The sequence below is a fragment of the Betta splendens genome, chromosome 4 (genome assembly GCF_900634795.4).
Source record: "Betta splendens chromosome 4, fBetSpl5.4, whole genome shotgun sequence".
Classification (NCBI taxonomy): Eukaryota; Metazoa; Chordata; class Actinopteri; order Anabantiformes; family Osphronemidae; genus Betta; species Betta splendens.
This window is the reverse complement of record NC_040884.2, coordinates 27982176-28010004: the sequence shown is the minus strand read 5'-3', so window position 1 is coordinate 28010004 and position 27829 is coordinate 27982176. Positions and strand designations below refer to the sequence as shown.

Below are 27829 nucleotides of genomic sequence, written 5' to 3'. Positions count from 1 at the left end.
GGCACACATGGAAAACAAGTAGTTTCCACGCAGAGGAGCTGTGCGCCGCCTTCTGGTTCGCCTGGGAATCCCCGCTGCGTGCCACTTGAACTTTAATGGGAAATAGTAGATAAAAAAAGCAGTGTGCCGAAATGTTTTTATGTGTTCGCTAGTTTTTCGGACAGCGAAATTGAAATTGAAAAGAAAGATTACATGTGTTTTAGACATGCTTTAGTTAAAATAAGCAGCTATTTTTCACTAATTTTAGTTACGTTAGTGTAACTGTGTAAGATTCCCAGATATTACTCCTCGTGTAAATTTGCTGCCTACGTCACACGTGATCCCTGACATTAATCACAGATTAGATTTCCCGATATTACTCCTCATACAATTTGCTGCCTACTTCGCGTGTAACCCCCCCTCCCCTCACACCACCACCACCCTCTTCGAATCTCCCCATTTCCCGACAGCACTTGAAGACCACGTCCTCCCTCCCCCTCTCGCTTGTTCACAGCAGCACAGTCCAGCAGAGCACAAGTAGCGTACTAGCATGGCGCTCGCTGCAGTTGGAGTTCCGTTGTCTCGCCTGTGTCCGTTTCGTGTTACCTTTTACTTGTGTGTCTGACGCGGGCGCGTTCGTACTCACCGCTGCGCACCTCCGGCGGAAAACAACAGCATTTGTTCGGTGAGTACTCCACATAAGTGGCTAAAAGGTCCCAGGTAGCCTGCTAACTATTAACGTTAGCAAGGAGGCAGAAATTGGGAGATACGGGGCAACAAGAGGAGGAGTCCTGTTTGGGAAAAGGTGAGTTAAATGACATTTATTGTGCGACTCTCGCGTATAATACGTAAGATGCCTTCTACAAGAGAACTTACTTCACGAATAGCTTTTTTCCTCCCTTTACAAATGCGTCTAAAACTTCTAAATGTTAGTTTTGACAAAGTTACACCAATAATATAGCACAGTTGCTAGCGGCGGATATTTGCTCGCAAACTCAACGTAATTATAAATTACACATGTGTAGTTTGTGTTTATTGCGTGTCCGGAAAAATGAGTGATGATGCGGAGTGCTACTGCTGTCATAAAAAAAGTATCGGAACATGTTTTCGTTCCACCGAGTGTTGCGTAATATTGACATATTCCCACTATTCGCTCGATTGAGCTAAACGTCATTGTTTTAACACCTACACGTTATGTTAACGCTAGTGCGGCGGGCGACGCCGCTGCGATTTAAATAGCGGTTTTATTGTCGACCAGATGACGTGTGATGAGCACGTCCTGCAGTTATTCTTCGTCGTTTGTCGCGTTTGAAAGGCAAATCACAGTCTCCCGCTGCTACGCCGCCGCTTCTGGGCTTTTTACGGCGTGTTGATCGGGCAGAAGTTCAATTGTAAGCTCGCCGTGTGTAGTTCGTTTATATCTGTGGATCAAAAGAAACTTACCCTTCAGCGCCGATTCTGTAAAGTCAGTGGAACACAATAGGGCAGCAGTATTGCGCTTTAACAGTGTTTTCTGTTCTCTTACTTACAGTATTACATGTCAGTTTGTAAGTGATATATATAAAGTCATACTGTGTCGTATTTCTTGTAAATATAGTTTAATCATTTGCAGACATTAACTTTTTTTATTCATTTTTTTGTGGTTTTTTTAAGCTGATGCAAATGCCATGGCCATAGCTGAGGCATGGGAGTGACGTGACCGTACAGATCCGGTTTCCAAACAAAACCTTATCGGCATCATGTTTTTCTGCTGACGCCAAGGCAGAAAACACGGACAATGGACGAGTCAGTGTTGTTGGATTTGCTCGAGTGCCCCGTTTGTCTGGAGCGGCTCGATGCCTCCGCAAAGGTGCTTCCCTGTCAGCACACCTTCTGCCGCAGGTGCCTCCAAGGCATTCTGGGGTCACGCGGGGAGCTGCGCTGCCCAGAGTGCCGCACGCTGGTGGAGTGCGCCGTGGATGAACTCCCCAGCAACATCCTCCTGGTGCGCCTGTTGGACGGCATCAAGCAGCGGCCCCGGAGGGCTGGTCCTGGAGCTGGTGTTTGCGCGAATGGTACATCTGGAGCTGTGGCCAGAGCACATGGCACTGGGACCAGGGATCAGGCCGCACCAGGAGCACAACCCCAGCGAGCTCAGGCCAAGAGCACCCTTGTCCGGGTTAGTATCCTCACTGTAACTAAACATGGATCATAGAGCACAAATCTGTGTTTCCCATTGTTGGGGTCAAGCTGAAACAAAACAGAGAAAATCTGTGGATTAAAAACAGCATGTTGCATTACTTGCTCTCTCTAATCTTTGCTGTGGATTAACTGTTATCATGGTGACCCTAAAGCCAGGCGGTTGACTAGCAGCCCAGCATTACTAATGGTAGTGATTTAGAGCAGTTAATGGCTGAGCCAACAAATGACTCTGCTCCCTGCTCCGGTTACAGCCAGGCCTTTACTGTAAGCAAATTTCTCAATCTTGATTTCCCACATTGTCATGAGCCTTTATTACACTTAAGGTCCCTGCTGTAGTGTTGCTTGTGAACGAAATTTACATGAGAAATGCAGCGTAGGACTCTGGGGAGATTGCTGAGAGATGCCTTAAAGCATAGTTGTACGAAGTTGTATAAATTGCCAGGAGCTTGTTTTCACCCGCATTGTTTAAACAATGAAATCTTCGATACAAAAAATGGAAAAATATTTTTAGAAAGCTTAGGGGACCAGGAGCTGCAAGAGCATCTCTAATTATGGAAGCACAAGATAAAAGCAAGTGCTCAGGCTATTAGAGCTCGACTATTTTACATAGTTTTTGTAAAAGTTAATATTTTCTATAAATGTTTATTGTTTTGGTATAAAAATTAGGAGATTGTGGAATTACAATGCACAGAAACTGACTGAACTGTATGCATTACTGAATAACTATCTTGGTTTTACTTTATGAAGTGTTGTAAAATTGGCTTTAAAAATGTGGGAGACCCCAGGGCCCCTCCTTTAAGCTGCTTGGGCCTTCACACTGCATTGATAGACTAGATAAAAAGATATCAAGACCTTGTTTTAGAAACATTGGAATTTCGAAAAGCTGATAAAGGATCTGCCAAGCCATGCAGGTTTGGAGATCAGAGACCTAAATCGCTACAGGGGGACCTGCCGCTTTTTGCTTCACTGCAGAGGATTCATGTTCTTATTACAGCTTTCTGGCATTTTGGAAGCTTCTGAGAGGCTTGTTTTTTGGCTGCATATGTGTGTTTACCTGTGCAACGTCAGCTTGGGTTAATGCTAATATACACCGCATATCAAAGCGCTCTGTGACAGGATCTAGTGCATTCAAAAATATTTTCTTGTGCTTTTTTGATTTGCTGTTTTGTTGGACACTGTCCGTTTGCTGTCTTATGGCTGATGACAAAGGAACTGCTGAGAACAAGCAAAGACTTGGCTGTGCAGGTGTAACTTTTCAGAACATGAAAGGCACAGATCAAAGCTCTTGCAGATTGCCCGGCTCAATCTCTGGTCAGCGCTCCATGGGGACTTAGCGCTTCACTGCCCCCAGGGTGACACCCTCAGTTCCACTCCTTTTTTATTGTTGTCTGTCCTCTGAATTTTTGAGGTGTCTTGAGGCTCAGAAGTGACTCCTTTTTGGTGATGTGGCCTTGTTCAAGCAAAGCTCCTCCTCCAATTCTTATGTGGCCAGCGCCATTCTGAGAGGGGAGATCAGTGGGGACTGCCTGACAGATGCACAACAGGGTTTTGTTTTCGTTCCCCTCTGATCTTTCTGACTGACCGACACAAGTATAGGGGCTGGTAACCTTCCGTCCACATGCAGAGTAACAGAAGCTGATGAGTGTTATTGAAGGTGTTAGGACCAAAAGGGCCAAATGTTTAACCCACACAGTTGGTTTTATGTCCCCCCTCGTAACCAGCAGCCTGTAGCTGTTGTTCGCCGCTCACCCCCGGTGTTTCTTTTGATGAGGGAAATGCGACGGTACATCTTGAATGTAGTGCCGTGATTGTCTGGCTCTCTGTCAGGATGATGACTCATGTTCATGGTGCTCTATTACATGGGTGTTTTGTCTTCCCTTTGCCCTTGTTGACTCAAAACACAGTATTTTGTTCACAGGGACGGAAAACGTAGTATTTTTGCGTGAGAGCATTAAAGTCACTGAAGTGGCCTCGGAAGTCAAAGGTCAGGATTCTTTGCAGCCAATGTTTGGAGCAAACGAGAGAGGCAGAGAAGATTTAAAAGGAGATCTGCGTGCATGGCTTAAGTCATCATTATAGTCCTCTGGAGAGTTGAGCCGATACTCCCACAGACCTAAAATAGAGCTTTTTATTGAAACTCCTGCTTGTTGTATTACTGATATTACTGCTCAAATCTCTTTGGGATGTAATTAGGTCATTTATACAAGGAAAGTGTTTCCACCTTTTTTCCTTTTACAGCTCTTATTATATTGAAAGTCCACTGAATTAATTCAAAAGAAACAGGAAGCGAAGCACATCCTTTCTTTCTGGTATTCTTTGCTGCTGAGTGATGGCTGTTATCTAATGTCCTGTCACTTATAAGACACTGCCAAGTCTTGTTTTCTTGGTTATTTGCATGATGCGCTTCCTCTTAATTTTTGTCTCCACACTTTAAATTTAGTTTTTTTTTCTCCTTTAGAAAAAGTGTGTTGCTTAAGGGTTTCTCATGTAGCGGTATCTTAATAAAAATTCCTGTGTACCTCCCTTCGTCTGAGGTTGGTGAGTCATGCTGGCCCTCTTTGATGACATCATATTGTTGTTGAAGCCTTTCCTCTTGGCTGGCTGACCTCTGCCTGCATGACAGAACCCCATCATTACACCCTCGCACTGCCCACATACTGACAAACACATACTTACTGCTTTCCACTGGGAATTTTTCGGCAGGCTTTTGGTCTATTCATTCCTGCTTTCTTAACATGCTCACACTTTCTCTCGCCTCCTCTGTATTTCCCACGGAGGTCTACTAGTGGCCAGGACCTTCTGAACAGTGCGTGTCAGGTATTTTGGAGCCACCTGTAATTTTCTCTTGCAAGACTCTGACACAAGCCATGTATTTTTCCCCATATTTATGCTGTGTTGCTCCTCCTTCCTCACAGTCTAAATCCAGACTGGAGCCTGTTAAAGGGCTAATGAGATTAGAGTTTATTAGACAGTGAGTTGGCACTGCTCCCTGTTCTCCTCTTAACTGCTGACTCTCATTCGGAGTAAAGAAAACACATGTTGTGCAACAACCTGTGTTAATGCCCCTGATTGTCACTGTCTGCTTGTACACAGTTTTTTAGACCCGTAGTATGTTTTGAAACAACTAATGTCGGTCAGGTTTTACTTCCATTAGGTCATCGTATCAGTGCCAAAATATATTTTTTAATGAACTGTTGTAACTTGATGCCCCAAAAATTTAAATAGTAATGTTTTTTAACAACAATCTTGTTTGTCTGCCAAGGATGTTGAACTAAAAAAATACAAGTCTATTTATTCATAACTTTTTTTTTCTTATGCCATCAATCTTGGAGCATATTCCATCATGCACTGGGAGCAAGCATCCTGTGCAGTCTACTGCTAACCTGTGTCTAACATGCACAGGCAAACACATAAATCAGCACTTTTGCACCTCTTTACATTTCTTGCATTTTTTTTACTGTTTCCATTTTTTGGCAAACATACAGTCAATGAGCAAGTGGCCTTTTATGCAGTGGAAAATTACTGTAGTGAGTTAACATAATTCCCCGGGAGAAGTTCAAAAGACCTAATTGAGGTGCAGCCATGGCGTCGTCGTTTCCTGGCGAAGGGTGTGTACCTGACTGTCTGTGTCCTTTCATGAGATGTGTTGTAGAAAGGAGTTGACTTGTTTTTCATTCTCGTTTAACCTCAGACGCTGTAAGTGTGTCTGTTTGCTTGAGGAATGCCGACTTGTCGCAGGTCACTGTTGCTCCTCTAAACATTGGGCTTGTCTAGTCTTGTTTCATTTGCTGCCTTATGTTCGCCTCTTTTAGTATACCTTCCATAAGTAGCAACATGTATTATTGTGTTCTGGGCTGTCGAATATGTGGTGCTGTCAAATGTGGTGATTCAAAAGGCTAATAAGGGTCTGTGCTTATAAATAAGGTTTGTTGACGTGTCTCTGCACCTGAAGGCCCCAGGGCAGACTCGGCTGCAGCCGTTGTATCTTGTTGCAAGGCATATTTCCATATTCATTCAAAATACCTACCATCTGACCAGTATTTGTCTGAATATCATGGATTGTTTTGATCTCTGTGAACTGAGATTTGGCCTTATTGACTTTTTAATTATGATGATGTTTGTTTGTAACTATAAATTCCGGATGGTCCTCGAACCAAAAAAAAAAAATCTTCATTTTGCCTGTAGCCCCTTTTTTTTGTGTGTCCATGTCACATCTCTAATTCTGTCAACGTGACAGCAAGGGAAGCAGACCAGTTCCCCTTTACAGTCCTATCACACCTGTGCAGCGAAACAAAACCTTCTTTAATGTGTGGCCCAATGGCCAAGACTCCTTCTGAAAATGTTTTAATGTAGCATTTTTTATCATCTGTTGACTTTACAGGCCACTTTTAATTTTTTTTTTCATTTTATTAAATTATACCAGTAACTAAATTATTCAAGTCAAATAAAAGGATGTTATTTTTAGTGGAACCTATTCTTATGACTGTTGTTTCAGCTGTCTGACAACATGTGTCCTTCTCTTACTCCCAAGGTACTCCTAATACCTGACTGGCCTCAACAGAGCAGTTTGACCTTTCACCCTGTGTTGTGATTGGTGACCCAGGATTGGTCATCCATGGGCTGTTTGACTGCTGGCATGTTAAGTGTTCAGTTCCTATCCCTGAGGCAGATTCATGACGTTCTGGGAGTTTCGTTTTCAGTTGTTTAACTTCTGACCCCAGCGCTATTACTGGCTCATGATGTACCTTCAGCGGCTGCATCTGGCTCACCTTGTTAATACATAAAAGACATGTGTGGTCCCAGACCTCCTGCAGAAATTGAAGAATAATTACGTCAAGTCGTGTCTTTAGATAGAAGGTTTTTGTTTCTATTGTGTTGTTGTTGTAGTACTTTTTTTTTTCTTTCTTCCGTGAGTGACATCTTCCTAGCTATGGAAAATGTACCCAGTACTACGCATTTAAGTTTTGGTAAAACAATTTAAAGCCCAAATTATTAAGCTGTAACAGAACTCGGAAGAAATTTGAAACACAATATTAGAATTATTCTGCTTCATCTTAATACAGTTACTTTTCTGTTAGTTAGAAACATAATCAGAGTTTACTTTGAAATAAAAGTGCCAGATCTTTGAGACCAGTCTGCTGAATGACTTCTCATGTACTGCATGTGTGGGGCCTGCATTGCTGACAGCATGATTAATTATTAAAAAAGGACTTAAATAGGATTGAGTGGGTGAGAAGAATTTGCACTTTTAGGGAAGGAAGCTTTCAGTCCTAATATGCTTATAGCAGACACATCCTACCACAAGCACTGACCAGAGAAGTGCATTAACACATGTCTCATCATGGCTCTTCTGACTAGAGGTAAATGTACTTTGAGCTCAGTCATGCTACAAAAACACGCCTAGCTGTCTTTCCTGACAAAGCCAGAGAAATGTGTTTGCTTTCAGTTAGTCATGGACTGATTTGAGGTCCATGAGGGCTCTTTGTGTTGCACACACCCACAAAACCCAGGTGTGTTAGTAAAGGTTTAGGAAAATCACGCTTTATTTCCGTTCATCATTGTAGACGGGTGAGATGTTATTGCTAATTGTGTCGAGCAGAGGCCCATTAGCCCCCATGTGTATGAACATCCTGAGTTTTAGAGGCACTAGCATCTGTCTCTGTTTTCTTCCCAATGCTTAATGATATTGCTGTGGGCTAAGTAACCACAGCAACCTGAGATTTTGTAATGTGAGTCGGGGTCAGAAGAATTTTCTGCTTGTCAAATGTCTCTAGTCTTTTGAGCCATGCCCCTCCAATTGCCAGTGTGGTCAACACCACTCGACAACATCAAAGCATTTATTACAAATTTTTCAGTTTTATACTGTGTTGCAAATGGTCATCGTAGAACATTTAAAAACAGAAGCCTAAGGTCCATCAAAACAGGTCTGACACACTATTTAAATGCAGTGTCTGCTGTAATACTATAGCGCTGATCTGAAAAGGGCTAATCACACAGCATGCCTTAACTGAAAAACAGAATCCAGTCAGGGCCCCCACTCAGACTTTTGTAGTTTCTGAGCGTTGCTCTTTGACACTCTTGCTCCAATGCATGAGGCCAATCGGCAATGAGTGGAGATAAAGAAAAGCTAACAAGTTACACCTAGATTAATTGGAGATTGGTGTGGACAGTTTGGTCAGTGTTGTGCTGGAGAAGAGATGATGTATTTGTACTTTGAACTCTTTCCAGAAATGTGTCCACTCTAAATGCAAACTGAACACCATCAGACTCGGCACCATAACAGATTTGATCTAATATTAAACAGAACCAGTGTTTGTCCAGTTTCTTGTTAAATTTTCCTCATTCTTGCAACACCCTGTGTAAATCAAAGTCAGCCTGAGCAGAGCAGAGTAGAGCAGGTGGCTCACCCTGAATGACTAAGAGGAACAAAAGGCCACAGACACTGCACGCTTTCACCAGCACAGTGGAGAGTAATGTGAGGAAATGCTTAGTATTCAGCTCATATTGACTGGCACTCAATAAACAGATACTGTGACATTTGTAAAGTAATTCACTTGTAGCTTGGATACAAGAGCACTCTGTTACTCTGTTTGTGCAGAAAATATTTAAGTTTGGATTTGGTTCTTCAGTATGAATAGGGTTACTTTCAAATAAATAGATACTAGATAATTTTCTGTATTGGTTTGACACCCAGACACATAACTTGGAACATATAGCATCTGAACTCACTCTCTGTGCGATGGTGCCAGCCACTGACACTGTCAACCAGCCTCTACCCCCACACCTTGGGCAAAGCAGGTAAAAAAATGATACAAAGCACAGTAGTTTACCAAAAGACGGTGACAATTCATCTGCAGGTGGTTTTACATAGCTGCGTGTTCGAAAGCCCCACAATTTCATGCTGCTATAATACCGATTTAGGACTAATCCGTGCCATAAGTGCTCTCTACTCTGAAACATCTTGATTTTATGTCCATATGTTAAATGCTTTGAGAGACATAATAAAAATCCAGAAATGCAAGTCAATGTCAGGAACTGGCCGTAAACCTGTACATTGCCTGGTTCAGTGAAGGGGTGTTCATTAAACATCTTCTGTAAGTGAGTCAGGTGCAGACAGTTGCAAAACAGTGTTTCTCACAAAACTGTATAAGTAGGTTTAACTGGAAAATGTCTTTTTTGACACAGGAACAAGGCGAGTTGAATAGTTTCTGTTCTTCTCACATGATCTAAGCTTCCATCTGGCCTCCAGACTGCAGACAGAGTGTTTTCGTGCCTGTAGACTAATGTGTGGGACCACAATTGGTATTTAGTGAAGTAGGAAACAAACAGCACAGTGATTTGTCAAAGTAAAGCTCTTGGAAAGCTTGATTAGTTTATTTCATTAGTAGTAGATAGTAAGTAGATACATGATTGCCACCATTATGGTGATTTAAACACTTATTGCAGAATCTTAAGTCTGCTTTAGTTTATGTATTACATATAGTATTATATATTATGGCAACAGACAAGTAAGCTAATCACTCTTTCGTATTTCAGTGCACTGTACAAAGCCAAGTTAACCTGATGCTGTGTCCAAATATAAGACAAGTGACCACTAACATATCACCTACTCTTGTGAAGGAAGTGTATTTCCAAATATTTTATTAGGCGATTTTTTTCCCATATGGTACTATGCTGCACCCAATTTTAGAACAGGACACTGGCTCAGTGTCTCAGTTTCACAAGATTGACTGCACTGTCAAGAACCCCATTAATAGCCAAAAATGCTCCTATGTGGAGTTTCCATAGAAACCAGAGAAAAGAAGTTTTTCTTTTGTCTCAGACAGCGAGGGAAACAACAGCCCCAGATGAGTAAGCTGTGTCATAAGATTGCTGTGACAAGAGTCATCTGTAGGAACTATTCACACTTTATTATTCAGGTGTTCTGATTAGTTGTTCCTTCTAAACAATGATCTGTTTATCCCCATGTCACTGCATGTTGGACATACTCTGTTTAGTTAAAATGGGATACTTAAAAAAGCATAGCTTTTATTAACACCCAGTATTTTTACCTACAACAAATCATAACCATAATCATAATCATAACTTGTATAGGATAAAAATACAGATGTTGTTATAATACGTTCCAGTTACTAGGACTGTGAAGGATTACATTACAAGATACAAGATAAAGATGTTAGGATTTGGACCACACCTCACCAGAACAAGAACTTTTTTTCTCAGACCTTTTTCTGATGGAAATCTCTGACATGGACATTCTCCTGCTGTGTGCTTCATGTGTGAAAGATAAATCCTGGACAGAGTGTGGACCCGCATGTTCCTCTGGACATTGTCCCAATGGTTTTAGCAAGGTCTCCAGTAAATGGTATATGGGTAATAAACAATTGTCCTTTGACTTCATAGTCAGCGTGGCAGGTGCTGCTTGCGCTGCCTCAGATGAAATGTCTTGGCCTTATAATGATGAAGGTCTCTCTCTCTCTCTCTCTCTCTCTCTCTCTCTCTCTCTCTCTCTCTCTCTCTCTCGCTTTCTTTCCTTTTTTCTTTTTTTTCTCCCAATCCCCTTGCTGGCTGGATTGCATGTTGTCTCTGTCTGCTTTTGCATGGCTTTTCTCCAGGTAATTCAGCCCGGTTCCACAATCTAAAGACATGCAGTTATCCAGTAAATTGGTGCCCCTCAATTCCTATAATAAGTGTGAATGTGTCTGTCTGTGTCAGCCTTGTGATAGACTGGCGACCTCTTGGCCAAAGACAGCTGGGATTGGCTCCAGCACCCCCTTAACAGGAAAGGCAGTTAACATAATGGATGGACCCCCTGCTGGAGGTGTCCATATGGGAATGGAGTCTTTGCTACCATTGTCTGGCACTTGCACATTGAGGGAAGGGTTTCTTTCTGCTGTGGGTACACACAATCCTGCTGACAAACACAAATGTTACAGTCATGTTTTACCTGTTAAAATAAGAGAATAAAATAAGAGAGCCTACATGAGGCTTATTCCCGTCAAATCCTGGCAACATTTTTGTATAAACCCAGCTGTTAGCATAATTATCCCCATTTGGCCTAGTCTTATCTGGTAGTACGTTGTGTTTTTGTGCGTGTCTGCACACTGGTTGTTGACATTTGGCCGCGCTGTAGAGCAGAACGCTTGCTGTGGCAGAGGATGTCGTAATTTACAATTGCATTATCTGCAGTACAGAAGTAATTGCACACACCAGCTGATGCTTAACATAGATCCACCTAAACACACCTACACATACGGTACAGTGGTACCATCCATACCAACCAGCTGCTTATCTGCCTGCTCTGTCATAGATTAAATGTTGTAATGTAGTAATAGAACTAATTAATTAAGCATCCCTGGTATTTATCACTATCGGTTATCTGCCAAGAAAAGCATTTGTGGAGTAAGATGAGACAGCAGTATGTACTATCTAAGGAGCTGCCAGCTATGAAGAGATGATGCTGCAGTGGGTGACTTTTGTGTTTCAAGATCTGTCACATGATTTTTTCTGCAGACTCTCAATAGTCTGACTGAAGAACTCAAGATATAGATTGAAGGGGTAAAGACTTGATTGCCATTTCTTTGACCATTAGTCAAAGGAGTCTGGCTTTTATCTCTAGAGCGAATTTAAGCTGCTTCTGTCTCTAGGCCTATTGCTCAGCTCTCTTTATAGGAAGACACCAAATATTAAGTGCTACAGCCATCGCCTACCTCTAGGTTTACTGTCTTACCACTAGAGACCACATTATTATTAAGTTGAGTTAAACATGGAAATGTACATTGAGCCACTCTAGTTGACAGAATAGACATTGTTTTCTTATGCAGGACTTACCTTTGCTTTTTATGGGTGCAATTACATAACACTGCTGACTTTGGACTATGCTGACAGTACTAAAGGGTTTCTACAAACCTTGGCAGTGGTGTGAGAACAACTGCTCACAAACGTCAAGTTTTGAGCTGTGAAGCATTTCATCCTTACCACGTAATTAAAGCTTTCAGGCTGTAATTTGAAGCAAAAATGGCAGCTCTTCTAATTTCATCTGAATTTTCATCACGAAACTCCCTGCCAGGCCTGGGTGGGCTCAAAAGCCCCGTTTTCCCCTCAAAGGAGGCCCAGTGTAGTGTGCAGGGGGCTGCAGTAACCCTCCTCCCATTTTTCTCTCCCACATGCTAGACCATCAGAGCCCAAGACCGATAGACTGTGTGATTCTCTGCAGAAGGGTAATGTCACCCTGGCTCACCATCACGGCTCATTCTGTACTTTTACTCTCTGCTGAGCCTTTAAACGGTTCATTAGCCTTTAACAAGACTGCGGAGCCAGCTTCAAACTCTGCTTTAACCCCTCTTACTCTGGCTCAGTTTTTCCACTCCCATACCGGTATCAGTGTAACACGGTCTGCATTCCCTGTTGACTTCTGGGTTTCAATTCCAGAGTTGCCATCCTGTTTCTTGGGAGTATTTGTGATTCCGATCACTCCAAAGGACGTCTAACAGCAGTAGGATAAATGGTTGGGGGTTGGTTTGGACTGAAGCCTTCCTTGTGGACACCCATCCTGAATGGAGAACATTGATGCTTCGCTATCCTGCTACTCCCCCTACTCGCTGTCCCTCTTTTCCTGGATTGTCATTCTCTGAATGGGCCTTTCAGGACTCTTGCCTAGCAGGCTAAGATACAAAACGTGCTGCTGCAATATAAAGCAACAAGGCCCTTGGCCTTCTGAAGGCGTTAATCTGTCACTCACGGTGACAACCCAACAGCCTCGTCACATGTATTTCAACACATTTTAACAGTTGCACTGAAGCCTAAGCCTTGTAAACATTGCTCACAGGTGCTGTATGTGAAATTGTGGCCATTACCCCTTGCCTGTTGTTAAGTGAATCTACTTGGCACAAGGCCAGAAGATATAGATAATATTTAGCATGCAGCTATTTATACTGGGCAAACCCACTTCTCATATCTTTACATAATGGTGTAAATTGACACAAAGTAAATTAATTCAAACATGATTGTCATTTGTTTAGTTTTTTTAAATGTATTCTCATGCTCTTTTTTTTTTTTTTTAGGGTGTCCCTCAGCTCCCGTGTGCAAAAGCGCTCTACAACTATGATGGCAAGGAACCAGGAGACCTCAAGTTTAGCAAGGGTGACATCATTATTCTGCGGCGGCAAGTGGATGAAAACTGGTACCACGGAGAAGTGGGTGGAGTCCACGGCTTTTTCCCCACCAACTTTGTTCAGGTCATCAAGCCGCTGCCACAGCCACCACCTCAGTGCAAAGCTCTGTATGACTTTGAGCTTAAAGACAAGGAGGCAGACAAGGACTGTCTGCCCTTCTCAAAGGTGAGACAGTACCATTTGTTACTATAAATACTAAATTGAAAATGTACCCAAATGCAGTACCCATATTCGTGTTAAGCTGTCACTGTAGCAGGACAGAAATACCTGTGATTACGCTGCCGTTCTGTCTCCCAAGCATTCATTTAATCAAGCCGTGGGTGTGTTGTGAGAGCTCTTAACTAAAACGCCCAGAGAAGTGGTTTAGAGTCTGAGCCAGTCGCCTTGATGAATGGCTGTAATTAGCCAGGAGAGAATGAATGCTGTACAAAGCTTAAATACAGTAATTGAGTGGTTTTATCTGTTGAGCTGTTTGGGTTGTGCTTTGATGTCATCACTTGTTGAACTGCCACATGAGCAAAACAGAAATGAGCTTAGTTAACAGAATTCTGGGCCTCAGACCCCAGGGTTGTTGGTCTTGGGGAATTTACTTTTAATAAAGTTTTAACGGAGCTTAATTGGGTTCTTTCACATGCAGTGACACACTCTCTTGAATTCTCAGGATGATATCCTGACCGTGATCCGCAGAGTGGATGAAAACTGGGCAGAGGGTATGCTGGGAGATAAAATTGGAATCTTTCCAATCTCCTATGTAGAGGTGAGAAACTAAAGTCTCTTTAAAGTCAATATGTCACTAATCATTGGTGATTCAGGTGCCAAAGTCTTTAAATGGGCTTTCCTTTGCTTACATACTTCCCAAACTGTGTAGGATTCCTTTTGAAATGCTTATGTTTCATAGAACCATTAAACATGTCTTTGAAGATTTAAACAGTCACAGCATCTGTGAGCTCGTCACTTTACAAGCTTAGGGATTAATCTAGACAGAATTGAGCCTTTTCTCCCAAAAGGATGATTTCATTTTTACTCATTTTTTAAGGTCCAAATTACACTGTAGTTTTGAAGTTTTTAAATAGGCAGGTAAATATTTGTTCTAAGAATGTTTCAGCATATCACAACTTACAAAGTTGTGAGGTGGTGTGTGATTCTTTTTATTGTTAGTGTATTCTATTCTTTTTCATTCATAGTTTTAAGTAGAATATTTCTAAGCCTATCTTTGAGGTTTCATAAAAAAATGCAGTACCATTTCACTGTCATTGAATACCTTTAAATGTCTTTGATTTTAAGCACTGTCTATACTTACATTTACATCTAAAACTTCTTGATGTTGTTAAAGATGATCTTAAATGTAATGCCTTTTCTGGTTTTAATCCCCATGCCTTAGTGTGCTTATATTCCAGCGATAAACCTGAACAGGCTCTCTCCCAGGTTGGAGTAAAATACTTGGCTTTTATGTTCTAAGTAGAGGGAGGTGCTTGAGGCAAAGTGTGACGGCAAGTGAGGGCACCCTGTGATTAACTGGTGCCTTTTTAGTCTTAGTCTCCTTTTGATTTTTTTTTTTTTTATATACAGTTACACATTACTGAGCCTGAAAGGGTTACAAAGTGATTCATAACTAGCTCACAGCCAACAACTCTTCAATGATTGTACAATATAAAGACCTCATAGATTATAATAAAGAATGACAGTTTTCATGATCATTCTAATTAATACCCTATTGACAAACACTGCTAATCTGTAGCTTCCATTTTCACATTACTTCTGTCTTCATGGCCTTGTCTCCTATTCTCTCGTAGTTCAACTCGGCAGCTCGGCAGCTTATTGAGTTGGACAAGCCGTCAGACTCCACTGGAGACGCTGGTGAGGGGGCCTCCTCAGGCCCCCAGAGCAATGGTGCCCAGCGAGCAGGGGAGAAGAAGAACAGCAAGAAGCGACATTCCTTTACTTCTCTCACTATGTCCCACAAACCCATGCTAGCGCCTCCTCCCCAGCGCCACTCAATGGAAATCAGCGGGCCGGTCCTCATAAGCTCCAGCAATCCCACAGCAGCTGCTCGGATCGGAGAGATCAGTGGGGGGCTTTCCTGTAGTGCACCATCACAGGTAAGCACATGAAGCACACTACATTCTCTTGTGTTCACTTCGCAACAGTCTTTTAAAACATACCCAGGTTTCACTCTTTTGTTTTTACGAAATGCTTGTTGCTCCTCTCTTTTTTTTTTTTTTTTTTTTTTCTTCTCAGGAATTAATCTGATCTCCCTTTCCACTGTAATATCAAACAGGCCATTGCGTTGGATCAAGAATTAAAATTCGTAGATGCGTGACTCCATTTATCCACAAAAATGACTTGAGCTTTGTTCTCAAAGTTTCCATACCAATCCCAACATGACAACAGCAACACACGTGTTTTATTATTGCCAAACAATGGAGTTTGTCTTTTGATTTGTTTGACTTTTAGAGACAACAGATACAAAGATGTTTAGAGGACTAAAAAACGTCTACTAGACCGCATTTTAACTTAAATTAAGATCTTGTTCCTACTACAATACATAAGGTTTTTTATTGTGGTGGTTGTTCTTAAGAATAAGTGTCAGCGTGATTGGTTGTCCCCTGTTTGTCACACTTTTTGTCATTTATAGTTTACCTAAAGAAGCCACCTTGTTGATATGCTGCATAGTCAGCACATATCAGCCACATTTTAGCTTTGTCTTCTGACTAGTGGTACTGTATGTCATGAAGCCATACTGACCACAATGTATGACAACTATATTTGAGATTACATTATGTTGTAAGTTACTGGACATGTTTCTACTAACCTGTGATACACTAAAGTCCAAGCTTCAGTCCACTTCCCCCCCAACACCTGCTAAAGCCTCAGGTCTTTTTATATAGATGGGTGAACTCGCCTCACCTCTGGCTCTGCCTGTCTGACTTTTTCAAACTGTTTTTAAAGATGCACTGTCAAAAGATGTTTCCAAACTCTACTTAGCTTAAATATTAATCTTACATCAACACCATCAGGAGTCCTTATTGGTATGATTTATGTATCAAGTGAGCCTTCTATTCATGTGTATATTGTAGCCAAATCTTTTTCCCACTACTCATTATCAGGAGACTTGTGGAAATAAACAAACTTTTCTTCCAACCTCTGTATCCTGATCCTCCTTGGTGCCAGTCAGGCTAACAGTACACCTTATTTACAAGTCATGTCAATAAGACTTGCCATGCACCATACATTAAAGACACGGACCTCTACATTAAAGCTGTTGTTGTATAGCTGATCTGTGTATTTTCTTTAAACAGGTACACATTTGCACAACTGGACTGATTGTGACCCCACCCCCTAGCAGTCCAGTTACCACAGCAACAGTCTTCACGTTTCCCTCGGAGACGAGCTACACATCTATAGCTGTGGTAGGTATAATCACCTTCAAGTCTTCTAAATGTTGCTACTGCACAAAGCAAAAAATTCCAATTGTCCAAGGCTTATATGTTGCTTTGTGAGGTGTATTAAACCGATTAGATAAACAGATCTGTTACTATGGCTCCGGCGAAAGAAAACACCTCACGGTTTAATGAAAGCTTCTACTGCAACTGTTGATTTTTACACAATTTCATGTTTCACACATTAAAACGGTCATTTACACGCTTGTTATTTTAAGCACACACACACACACACAAATGCATTACAGTAAGTTGAGATAATTAATAGGAGCAGGTTCAAACTCAGGAATGTGTACTAACTCAAAGGCTTCCCTTGAGAGAACGCATTCATTTAGATGAGGGGACCTTTTCATGGCACTTCTCATTGTGTCGACAAGTGATTGTTGTTTCAAAGTAGAACTCTGTCAACAACATATAGTAGCAGACATTTGTCAATAAACTCTGGAAAAGTTTTGAACCAAAGTTCTACTTCTTCTTCAGGTTTTTGCCGAGATTTAAAAAAAAAAGACTAAAAACAAAAAAACAACGGTACTGCAAATGTCAAGAAATCCCTGCAGCCCACACAAAGCAGCATGCACACTTCCTGTCTGTCAATGTGTATGCTCTGGCATGTGGAGTTCCTGAATGAGCAGGAATGTGTACACAAAAGGTTGAGCTCTCCGCTTCACTTGGGAAACCTACATGATGTTTTCGTACAGATGATTTCTCTAGCCCGCAGGCAGCCTAATTATCTCAGCTCAAGCGTCAGCAGTGAACCGAAACGCACATCAACACTCGCGCATACACACAGGTCTATGCACATACCACAGGGCTGTCTGGGTGCCACTCTCCTCCCCCATTGTGTCATGGAAGCTATTACTCTGCTGCTCATAGCTGGCAATGTTGAGCATGGGAAGACTTGCCTTGCTCCTAGGTATAGGAGTTGTCTTCACCATCGTTCTGACTCATTGAGAGCTCATTTGGGCAATTAGTTCTTCTTTACAATTTCTAAAAGTGCGTGTTGTAGTATTTTGTTTATGTGCGCTCTGTGTTCATACAGGAACTTGGAGAATGAATTTGACTAGGGTTATCAAAAAATATTGTTAAAATGCTCACTCCTCATTAGCCTCTAGTCAAAAGCATGAGTCTCTTTTGACATTACAGACGTTCAACGAGGGAAAACAAGTGAGTCAAGATGAATCCACTCATGCTTGGTTTGAGGGTTGCTCTGAACCGTGCCTACAGACATGTTTTTTTTTTTATTTCATATGGTCCCAATTAAATACTGCAATGGATTTAACGTCTAGCTATGTGGTCTCCTAGCAACAAACAAACAAGCAGAATGGATATTGTCAGTTGCAGGGAGGGAAGTCAGAGACAAGACTGTGGTGTCTGCCAAACCCAACCGGAGGGAATAACCCAGATGACAGATGATCTCTCATTCTTTTCCCCTTTTTGTTGTTCATAAAGAAACGGATTTCTTTTATTTTGTAACATACACTGTCTGATTTTTGAGGCTCGGGTTGGTTTGTTGAGCTCCACACTGAGAGGAAACAAGTAATGAATTGTTGTGAAATTTTAATTAAATGTAATTTTTGTTTATTTATTTATTTATTTTTTTCTACAGGATGCTCTTCCGCCACCCCCACCTCCTCCTCCACAGTCCTCTGCTGCTGGAGCAGCATATCCACTGACTGCCGGACAGAGACCCTCCCCCAGCATAAGCGACCAAAGTGGGAGACAAAGACCCACAGTGTGAGTTATAAAAACAGTCCCATGCAGAAATATGCAGGCTTCTTTAATGCGCAGCGAGATGTTAGCGGTTGTTTGCGTAGCGGTGGCCCAGGGTCCTGGTGCACATGCTCAGTGGAGAGGGGAAAGTTTGCCTGTCTGTGGGCCCCCGCCACCTTTTTGTGAGGTAGTGCACAAGTGAAGGGGTCAGAACCTGTGGGTGACCGTCTCCTGGGTCCCATTGGAGATCCTCTCGGTCACCCCTGACTTTTGACCGTCTAACCTTTACCCTCATTACTCCCCCAAGACTCCACACACCTGATAAGAATTAGATCCACCTCATGAATACTCACTAGCTGTCATCCGAGTCTGCCTGTGCATGCATGTCAGACTCTTGAGGCATGTATGCTGCCTGCCCCTGACAACATCGACCAAAATCACACGGAGACCATCCCAGAGACCCGTGTCTTTGCGGATGCTGTTCTGGGCCTGTTCTTGCACTAATGTGAAAAGATGACCTCCAAAAACCTTTGTCCTCCAGTGCCGATTTTCTCTGGGTCAGCAAGCACAGTCTGTGCTGGAAGGTCTCAGATGATGATGACAGATGTACTGCTAGGCAGCATGTTACAATGAGAACAAATGTCATGTTGTACAGAACGTGTGTGCATTTGCTGAATTGCTGACATTTGTGTACTCTGCTTTTGGATCCAGCTATGTGGCCATGTTTCCATATATTCCCCGTAAGGACGATGAGCTGGAGCTAAGGAAGGGAGAGATGTTTTTAGTGTTGGAACGCTGTCAGGATGGGTGGTTCAAGGGCACCTCCATGCACACGGGCAAGATTGGAGTTTTCCCTGGGAACTACATGAGTCCTGTCAGTAGGTGAGTCATATCATTCATACTGGACATTTTACACTTACACTTACACATGCCTAGTTTCGTATTAATTCACCTCAGAGCTGTCTCAAAGCTTTTCCCCTTTCCTCACTTCAGAACGGCTTCAGGGAGCACCCAGCCCAAAGTGCCCATGAGCCTGTGCACTCAAGCTGGTAGAGGGGTCACCATCGTCAGCCCCTCTCCTGCTCCCCTTGGGGCTATTGTTCAAGGGCCTGACTTCAGTAAACCCACCACAGTGTGCTCCAGCGTTGCCTCTGCCAGCTCTCAACCTGCAGCTGTGGTGACGGTGGCTCAGACAGCCACGGGCCAGCAGCCAAAAGTCCCGCTGCATGTCAGCTCCCAGATGACTGTGAATCAGGCTCGCAATGCAGTCAGGACAGGTAGCTTCCGTGGGAGGTATACGGTTGCTCTGTGCGTCTAAAAGGCCTTATAACAACATCTATTTAAATTCCTTTTGCAGCTGCGTGCCACAGTCAGGACCGGCCCACCGCAGCAGTGACTCCGATGCAGTCGGCGACGCCCGTGACCTATCTCCCACACCTCGTGGTTTGCCCGCAGCCTTCCTCCGGACCTCCCCAAAGCTGCACTCGAGCCGGAGTGGCGATGGGCTGTGCTGCTTCCTCGCTGACTCCACCCAACGTCAGTGCTGCGTTGTTGGACGGGGATGCTCTGCGCCCGGTGCCTGTTGGCCCTGGGAACGGCTCAGCCCTCAGTGCTATGTCCAACAGCACAGCTCTCGCCTGTCGACTGGAGAAGGATGTCAAGGTACAGCAGGCTTGTTTCTGTCAGACGGGTGAAGTGCATTACAGCTGGGTGAGGGGGGTCTTTTACAGTAATTGCTTTCACCAATAATAATAAACATGAGTTAGGCACAGATGTTTTATCTTTCCGTCCATCCTACACCCTCCCCACACCATAACGATACCTGTCCACAGTTTGTATAATTAGATCTCCACATAAAATGATATTTTGTCTTTTATGCTGCAGAGAGAAAAGAAAAGTCTTCTGAAGCTCTTGTCCTCCAATAAGAAGAAGTCACGTCCATCGCCCCCCTCCTCTCCTACCCTGGAGGCAGAACAAGCTGCTGCTGGAGAAATGCTGCATGGTGCCATGGGGCATGACACCTCCCCTCCCTCCTGCTCTGTCAGCTGCCTTGAGTCTGAATCTGCTGCTGCTGTTGCATCTGCGTCTTCGCCCTCATCATCCTCTTCACTTCCTGAGCCCTCCCACTGGAAAAGCAGTCCCCTGGATGGGTGCGCTCCCATTGCTCCTCCTCCCCGCCAGCCGTGCTCCTCTCTCGTATCTCAGCACCATGACGCAAGGCCCATCATATGTGAGAGGTACAATGATGTAAACTCGTGGCTTCATTCTATTGTGAGCGTCCCGCTTGTCTTTCTCCGTCATAGAAAGTGTAACACGGTAATGGTGACATGACTGAGCAGCTGTCTTTGTTGTGGTGTGTATCAGTGACCGACTGTGCCTTTGGCTGTCCTCCCCAGGTACAGGGTGGTGGTATCGTATCCTCCCCAGAGCGAGGCCGAGTTGGAACTTAAGGAAGGCGACATTGTGTTTGTTCACAGGAAGAGGGAGGACGGCTGGTTCAAAGGCACGCTGCAGAGGAACGGCAAGACGGGACTGTTCCCCGGCAGCTTTGTAGACCTCATCTGATAAACCCACCACGGTGAAGAACTGCTGACCCGGCCGGTCACTGCGAGACTCCTCACATTGTGAACAAACCAAACATATCTGCACGGTCACCAGGACTGGACACCACATTTTAACTGCTCACAGCCCAGTGTGGCTCCGGTGGTGATGTACGAGGGAGAGCTGCAGAGGAAAAGGGGATGAAAGCACAGTTGATGGAGAGCACACTATTCATGAACTGTTTCTATTTGTTGGTTATTTATATCTTTGTAACGATTCCGCGTTTAAATGTGTGCCTTGTACTGTTTCTGACTGTATTGTGTATATAAGGACACAGAGATGATTAGTCTAAAACAACTGAACTGTTGATATAGATATGTTACACACTTTAACTTATTTCATAGATTGGCCTGCACAAGCCACATTGTCACATTTTACCACAGCAGTTCAAGTCTTACTATTGTTTTAAACAGTCAGCAGATGAAAAGCAGCATAAAACTCCTACATAGTCGCTGCAGTCCAATGCTGCTTATTTATACCTTCCTTGTATTAACTGAACAGAGTAGCTGCTCTCCTAACCCCCTCAGACGTAGCTCTAAACTACGAGAGCGACATAAACCTTCATTAACTGCGCACAGCCTATTAATTTCAGTGTATATTTATGTCCAGTCTGACACCTGCTGCCCCGCAGACCGTCGTCTGTCACGCGTGGACATGCAGTGGGACACAGGATGCAGCCTTCAGCTGGCTCTCAGTCTTTATATCCTATAACTCACTCCTAATGTGACGTGTGGCAGTAAAAGCACAGCATGTTTTCCTGAAGTAATGTACTTTATCGTCATATCACTCCAATGAGAGATTTGTAGCATAATTCTCTTCAGTTTTAAAAGGCACAGTTGTTTTTTTTCCCTTAATTGGAACCAATCACTTTACTGCCCATTATTTGTTTTTATTATTCTGTGGTTAAGGTCGTTTGTAAATCTTAATGAAAATTTTATGTTCAATTGTGCATTGACTGGAATTGAATTAGTACTTCAGAGAATGAACACTGCCTTATTCCTTATTGCATCCTTATTAAATATAACATCTTGGATTAATTTAAAAGACTTCCAAGTGTTGGTTATCATTAATGACTTTCCTCTCAGTGACCTGAAGTCTGTGGGGACATTGAAACACTTTGGACACTTTCGCTGACTGGTGCCTTTGGCTTTGAGTACAAATTTGGTGACTGAATTGCACCCGGAGCTTCAAACAGCGTCTTTGTTTTTTTGTTTTAGTTTCTTTTTATTTGAGGGGAATCACTGTGTAACTGATTGCAGGTGTGTGGTGAGATTTGTTTTAAACCTGCAGAGAGAGTGTGGGAACGGAACGGATGGTACAAATCACTGTTCGGGCCTTTTGTTTCTTGTGTTCCTGGACGGCATGTAGAATTAACCCGATGTCTTGGCCATCAGCACACGAACCTCAGGCTTTCTGCTCAAACAGCTCCTTTGAGTGTCTTTTCATTTCACTGGTACGCCTTTAATAAACACATCAGACTTACTACAACACAGATGCACATATGTATGCACTATCAAAACCTTTCTAATCATACTGACCTTTCATCCGTATATCATGCGTAGGCTGCACAAATCCAGACTGAAAACATGAAGCATTTCTTACGGTTACTATAATATATTTTCATCTTTTGGAACACGTGGCAATTTAAGCTTGTTTGAGTCGATGTAACAGATCTTCCTCATGCCAAGGTGACTTACTTGATCCTTTTTTTGTCTGTAGTTAGTCTTCTATGTCTGAAAATTGTGAAACTGAAATTTGGCACAAGTCTATTATGTGAAAAAAGAACATTCTGAAGTATTTGAGGGAATAGCACATTTTGTAAAAATCTCTATAACAATAAAAGCTAATGGTTTCCATACATTGTTTGGTGGCAGTATTGCAGTTTCTTTCCCCCCAGTGACCTTGTGTTATGTTGCTGGATTCAAATGGTGCAGAACGAGCATTCTCAAACACACGCAGAGCACATTTGACAGGAATATGCGCTTTCACCCTCCCTCCTCTTCTCGTTCTGTCACACTGACTGCATTACACTGAAAAGGTTTACACCCATGATAAAGTAGTGAACCGACAGTTGTGCCTAATTAAATGAATTTCAGGTAAGGCACAGTAAAAGTTGACATTAGTGTCTCCAGAAGTAAGGGAGCTTCTCTGGTGCCTTGCAGCAGAGCAGAGTGTTGCAGAGAGAGGTGAGCCTCCCCTGTGTGTTCAGCTGGGAAACACTGACAGAAACTGACAGGCACCCAGAGAGGTCATTGTGCGGTGCGCAGCTCCCTGCAGAGGATGGGTTACCATGGAAATAAGTTATTCTATTGTACGAGCATAAGACTATACTGAGCAGAAATAATGAAAATGAGCGCATTTAAACCGACTTTCATACATCTGGTGGAAACATTATTGATGTGCAGATTTGTAAACAGTGCGGTAGATGAGCTGCATGTGTGAGCAAAGGTAAAACGTTTATAGTTGCAGCGACTGTGTAAAGTCTCAAGGTCAAGAGTTTCATGAGTGTTTGAGGTGTAGGTGTGTCAGTCGCTTGGTGAAAGGCGTTTTAAACCCGTTCCTGTACTAACTACACTAATTAGGCTTTCCTGAAGAATTTTACTCTGTTATTGTCCAGAGGTTTTACTTTAAATTGTATGCATGAATAATGTCCAGGAAATCACCGGTAATACACTGAAGTCATTTGTCACGCAGGTCTGAAAAAGGCTCAGTAATGAAACACAGGCACAGTATCGAGGTTCCACAAAACTGTTTCTGATAATGTGTGTGTGTGCGTTTGTCTTTATGCATGTGTTGGTGTGTGTGTGTGTGTGTGTGTGTGTGTGAGAGCAAAATATGCCCCTGTTGGCAAGCGCCATTAAATTGCTAATGTGAAAACAGGGAGTAATGTCTTGTGGTCAGAATACAAATGCACAATCACAGTCGATATTAATGAACACTGGGGTGCAGAGGAGCGTTTCGAGCGCGTGCCGTTTGTGGCGGTTTCATTCTCCTGCTGCTGCACCGACATGGATCAGTCTACCGCTCCGCTGGGCCCAGAATGTGAACGTGACTTACGGTCCCATCAGGTCCTCGTCTGGCGGATGCTGCAGCTGAACGACAAGGCCTCCGACTGTCAGCATCACTCACTCCGCTGCACACTGTTCTCCTCTCAAATGGACAGATGATGCAAATAAAGAGGAAGACAGCGATTGCAATGTTTTGTGCTACTTCAGTGTGAACAGCCTTGTGAGCATAAAAAGAAATCAGTAACTGGACTGTAACTATTCTAAGTATTTACGGCACAAACACATTGACATTATGTTACTGCAACTAAAATGCCCATAATCTATAATAATAAAAACAAAGCTTCCCTACTTAATTGTTCACAACAACTGTAAAATGTGTTTTTTTTATTTAGTCTGCCTAAAATGAACACGTAATAGAAAAAAAAACAGCAACGCCGACGTGGCGCCTCAATCCTGTGTAACAGCGCCATCTTCCGGTTGACGGCGTGAAACGTCACAACGCGACAGCAAACATGGCGGCGCCCATGAACGCCCCTGCTTGAGTCGTACGGGAAATAAACTCCGTTAAACTGCAACAGGCCTGCACCGAATACCTATAACAGCCAAGCCTGAGGTGAGTAACAGCTCGGCGCATATACACGTCTCTACTAAACCGAGCGGAGCGACGCTGGCACTTTGGTCCGTGTCACTCGTCGAGCCGTTTCACGCGCCTGTGGCTGTATGCGCTGTGAGCGCAGGGCCATGTCCAGGCTGGCGGTGGTGTGCGGGGGGTCCCGGGGCATCGGGAGGGCAGTGTCCCGCCTGCTGGCAGACCGAGGCTGCAGGGTGGCTGTCGTCTCCAGGAACAAAGACGCCGCACAGGCTACCGTGGCGTCCCTGTCCGCAGGTAGAACGTCAGCGTATCTGCATGTTGTGCGTTGATGTGGACAAATCGTGTCAACGTACACTCACTGTGTCTGCGCTCCAGGCGACCACGTGGCTTTCAGCTGTGACGTCTCCGAAGAGCAGCAGGTGCAGGAAACCTTCGACGGCATCCACAGATCGTGCGGGGGCGTCTCCTACCTCGTGAACGCAGCCGGCATCAACAGGTGAGGCGGTGACCCGACTCGTCCCCGTGTCCGACCCTCATGGCTGACACGTCTCCCCCCGGGCAGGGACGCTCTGCTGCTGAGGACCAAGCCCGAGGAGATGGTGGCCGTGCTTCACAGCAACCTGCTGGGATCCATGTTGACCTGCAGAGCAGCCCTGCGCAGCATGTTGCACGTCCAGGGAGCAGCTATAGTCAACATAGGTAGTGAGGCGGCAGCGTTTACCTAGTGTGGCCACTAGAGGGCGACACTACTCTTTAATGCACATTCAGGGGAATGGATAACGGTTGTTTGTGTTTCTTGTTTGAAGGCTCTGTTGTTGGTCTGAAAGGCAATGCCGGGCAGAGTGTGTACAGTGCCAGTAAAGCAGGTCTGGAGGGCTTCACACGCGCTTTAGCTAAAGAAGTTGCTTCGCGACACATCCGGGTGAACCTCCTGGCTCCTGGTACAGTCCCGCTTCCTCTTCGTGTCACCTTTTACTCTCTTTCGACGTTTATACGCACAGCGCTCCTACGTTTCTTCGCTCCCAGGTTTCATCCGCACCGACATGACTTCGGGGCTGAACGAGCAGGACGCCGTGCGTTCCGTTCCGCTGGGGAGGTTCGGCGAGCCGGAGGAGGTGGCCCGGGCTGTCCTCTTCCTCCTGGAGTCGCCCTATGTGACCGGACAGGTGCTGGTGGTGGACGGGGGGCTGCAGCTGACCATGTAGGAAACGCAGCCTTCCTCGGGATGCTGCCGTAGGCGGCGGATGCTTTTGTTGAATCTATGATCAGTGAAGTTGTACAAGGCGAGATCACACGCGCTCTGCTGACACACCCTCAGTGGCCGAGGCCCGGCCTGCGTGACACCGGGTCATGACTAATGCTGCTGACTCCAGAATGTCTGGCCCAGTCCAGACCTCGTGGCCCTGAGCTCCTAAATTCTATCAGTGGATCAACACGGTCTCCCCCCCCCCCCCACGGAAGAAGCCCTCAACACCAGCGCACGTTGCCCCGTCAAGCAGCCCACACGGCCCACCTCTGGAGGCCGGAGAAGGGGCGGCTTGTTAGGCTGCAGCTGGAGGGAATTAGAGGTGGAGGGGAGTGCGGTTGTGCATGTAGTCTGGACAAACCAAGCTGGAGGTGACTGTCGTGCACATTGCTCCTCTATTTCACCCAAACCCCGAACGCCTCTCGCTTCCGACTGCTGAATGTTGTGTTCTGTATCGGAGGATGGCCTGATTTTAGCAGGGATGCTTTTCCCACTGTGGCTGATAATGTGATTGTTGGCTTGGTCTTATTGCTTCAGGAAGAGCCTGACAGTCTATAAAAACATCTCACACTGATTGAAGAGTTAGATTTTTTTTTATTAACTTTCATAACCTAAAATAACATCAGGAGAACAATCCATATACAGGCATTGATTGGCATAAAAATGTGCAAACACGGTAACTGTCGGCTGATGCGAGCTCCAAACAGACTCAGACAAGGACGTCTTCTTCGTATGGTATCACAGAGGTGACAAAAATAGATATAAATATAATTTGCTTTTCATTTTTTCACCATCTTAGAAAGTTTGCTACCCCTGAATGCTGAGAAAAGCTGTGTTTTATACATCTGGGTCGAAGCTTTTTTGGCACTGTACAAGTCCAAAAACGACATGCAAAGCAAATGTGATTAATCCTAAATGTGATTTAAGGCAGTAAATACATTTATAAAACTTCAAGGTAGAGACAGAACTAAGGGATCGCTGGTAGAACTTGTGTCAAAACTGCAGATTTTTGTTTCATATAAAAATAAAATGGAAAACGTGTTTGACAAACAGAAACCGTGACCCTAGTTTGAATTCACACCTCTAGAATAAACAGCGAAAGAAAAAAAACATGACCAGAATTTCCCACCATTACTCCATTTTTCTCAACCTGCTCACTCACGTCCCGCTCGTTCGTCTTCTCATCGTACGATCCGACCTTCCTGAAAGTTCTGCTCCGTCCACAAATCTTGCGCACGCGTGAACGTTTACTTTTCAAAAAACCTTATTTCTTCTTATTTCAACGCCTATAATTGTACAGTTCTTAAGGCCCGGCCTTGTCCTGCATCTGTGACCTGTAACTACCTACAGTTACTGTCGCTACACACGCCCACGTAACAGGTCTGAGATCTCCTTCGTCAGAGTTCCATCTACACTGAGTCGGTGCAGTTTTAGTCTGGCACCACTTGGACATGCATAGTAATTTTATTTTCATTGCATTCTTCACAGAAATCAGAGGCACTTCCAGGTCCAGTTGATAAAAGCGAAGCTTGGGGCACCAACGCGATGAATTCTCTACTACAATGTGTTGTGTCAGACTACAAATCATAAGAAAAGCATGACTACCCTCTCGCTGGGTCCGACCTTGTAGGTCTGTGTTTGGAGTTCAGTGACGGTGGATGGGCTCTGCTTTCCGTCCCCCTCCTCAGGAGCAAGGCCAGCCTTCAGCGTGACGTCGTCCTCCGTGCCTGACTGTCTCTACAGGTCGTCGCTCTCCACCAGGCCCCCGGGAGGTAGCGGGCTGGAGTCGGGGAAGAAGGCGGCCTTCACGTCCAGCCCCCTCTCCGTCAGGGCGGCGTAGCGGCTGGTGGAGGGACGCACCTTCTTGGGCTTGGGGAGGTTCGGCTGCTGCCACTGAG

General features: G+C 44.1%; 3 protein-coding genes and 1 long non-coding RNA gene across 13 annotated transcripts in view; 2 read left to right on the top strand and 2 right to left on the bottom strand.

The window, feature by feature from the left end:
- The first annotated feature begins 460 nt into the window (after positions 1–460).
- sh3rf1 (SH3 domain containing ring finger 1) lies at positions 461–22945 on the top strand. Of its 3 annotated transcripts, XM_029146258.3 has the most exons (13): positions 461–664; positions 725–784; positions 1633–2137; positions 13224–13499; positions 13996–14091; positions 15128–15433; positions 16634–16744; positions 18381–18508; positions 19196–19366; positions 19478–19761; positions 19842–20146; positions 20369–20721; positions 20881–22945. In XM_029146258.3, the coding sequence occupies exons 3-13, from the start codon at positions 1757–1759 to the stop codon at positions 21047–21049; spliced, it is 2580 nt and encodes an 859-aa protein (XP_029002091.1). In that variant the 5' UTR covers positions 461–664; positions 725–784; positions 1633–1756; the 3' UTR covers positions 21050–22945. The 3 variants fall into 3 exon arrangements, with proteins under 3 accessions (XP_029002091.1, XP_029002090.1, XP_029002089.1); XM_029146257.3 differs by lacking the exon at positions 725–784; XM_029146256.3 differs by having other exon boundaries at positions 461–784.
- On the bottom strand, positions 22320–25184 carry LOC129603982 (uncharacterized). The gene is made up of 2 exons (XR_008694484.1): positions 25045–25184; positions 22320–24969 (listed from the first exon to the last, which is right to left on the bottom strand). It is a non-coding gene; the product is annotated as an uncharacterized LOC129603982 (long non-coding RNA).
- On the top strand, positions 24814–26505 carry cbr4 (carbonyl reductase 4). Its single transcript, XM_029146260.3, has 5 exons — positions 24814–24979; positions 25061–25181; positions 25248–25384; positions 25492–25626; positions 25712–26505. Exons 1-5 carry the CDS (start codon positions 24814–24816, stop codon positions 25888–25890), a joined length of 738 nt encoding a protein of 245 aa, XP_029002093.1. The 3' UTR covers positions 25891–26505.
- Positions 26506–27829, bottom strand: part of palld (palladin, cytoskeletal associated protein) — a 37760-nt gene continuing 36436 nt past the window's right edge. For all 8 annotated transcript variants that reach the window (XM_029146255.2, XM_029146250.2, XM_055508142.1 and 5 more), the window contains one exon: positions 26506–27829. In XM_029146255.2, the coding sequence (XP_029002088.1) occupies positions 27669–27829 (161 nt within the window). In that variant the 3' untranslated portion in view covers positions 26506–27668.

Excerpts from the sequence above, each read along its gene's own strand:
- cbr4 (XM_029146260.3), top strand. The coding sequence starts at position 24,814 with ATGCGCTGTGAGCGCAGGGCCATGTCCAGGCTGGCGGTGGTGTGCGGG. Across the intron at positions 25,182-25,247 it reads AACGCAGCCGGCATCAACAG|GGACGCTCTGCTGCTGAGGA; the intron begins GTGAGGCGGTGA and ends CCCCCCGGGCAG. Across the intron at positions 25,627-25,711 it reads GGTGAACCTCCTGGCTCCTG|GTTTCATCCGCACCGACATG; the intron begins GTACAGTCCCGC and ends CTTCGCTCCCAG.
- sh3rf1 (XM_029146257.3), top strand. The coding sequence starts at position 1,757 with ATGGACGAGTCAGTGTTGTTGGATTTGCTCGAGTGCCCCGTTTGTCTG. Across the intron at positions 2,138-13,223 it reads CCAAGAGCACCCTTGTCCGG|GGTGTCCCTCAGCTCCCGTG; the intron begins GTTAGTATCCTC and ends TTTTTTTTTTAG. Across the intron at positions 16,745-18,380 it reads GCTACACATCTATAGCTGTG|GATGCTCTTCCGCCACCCCC; the intron begins GTAGGTATAATC and ends TTTTTTCTACAG.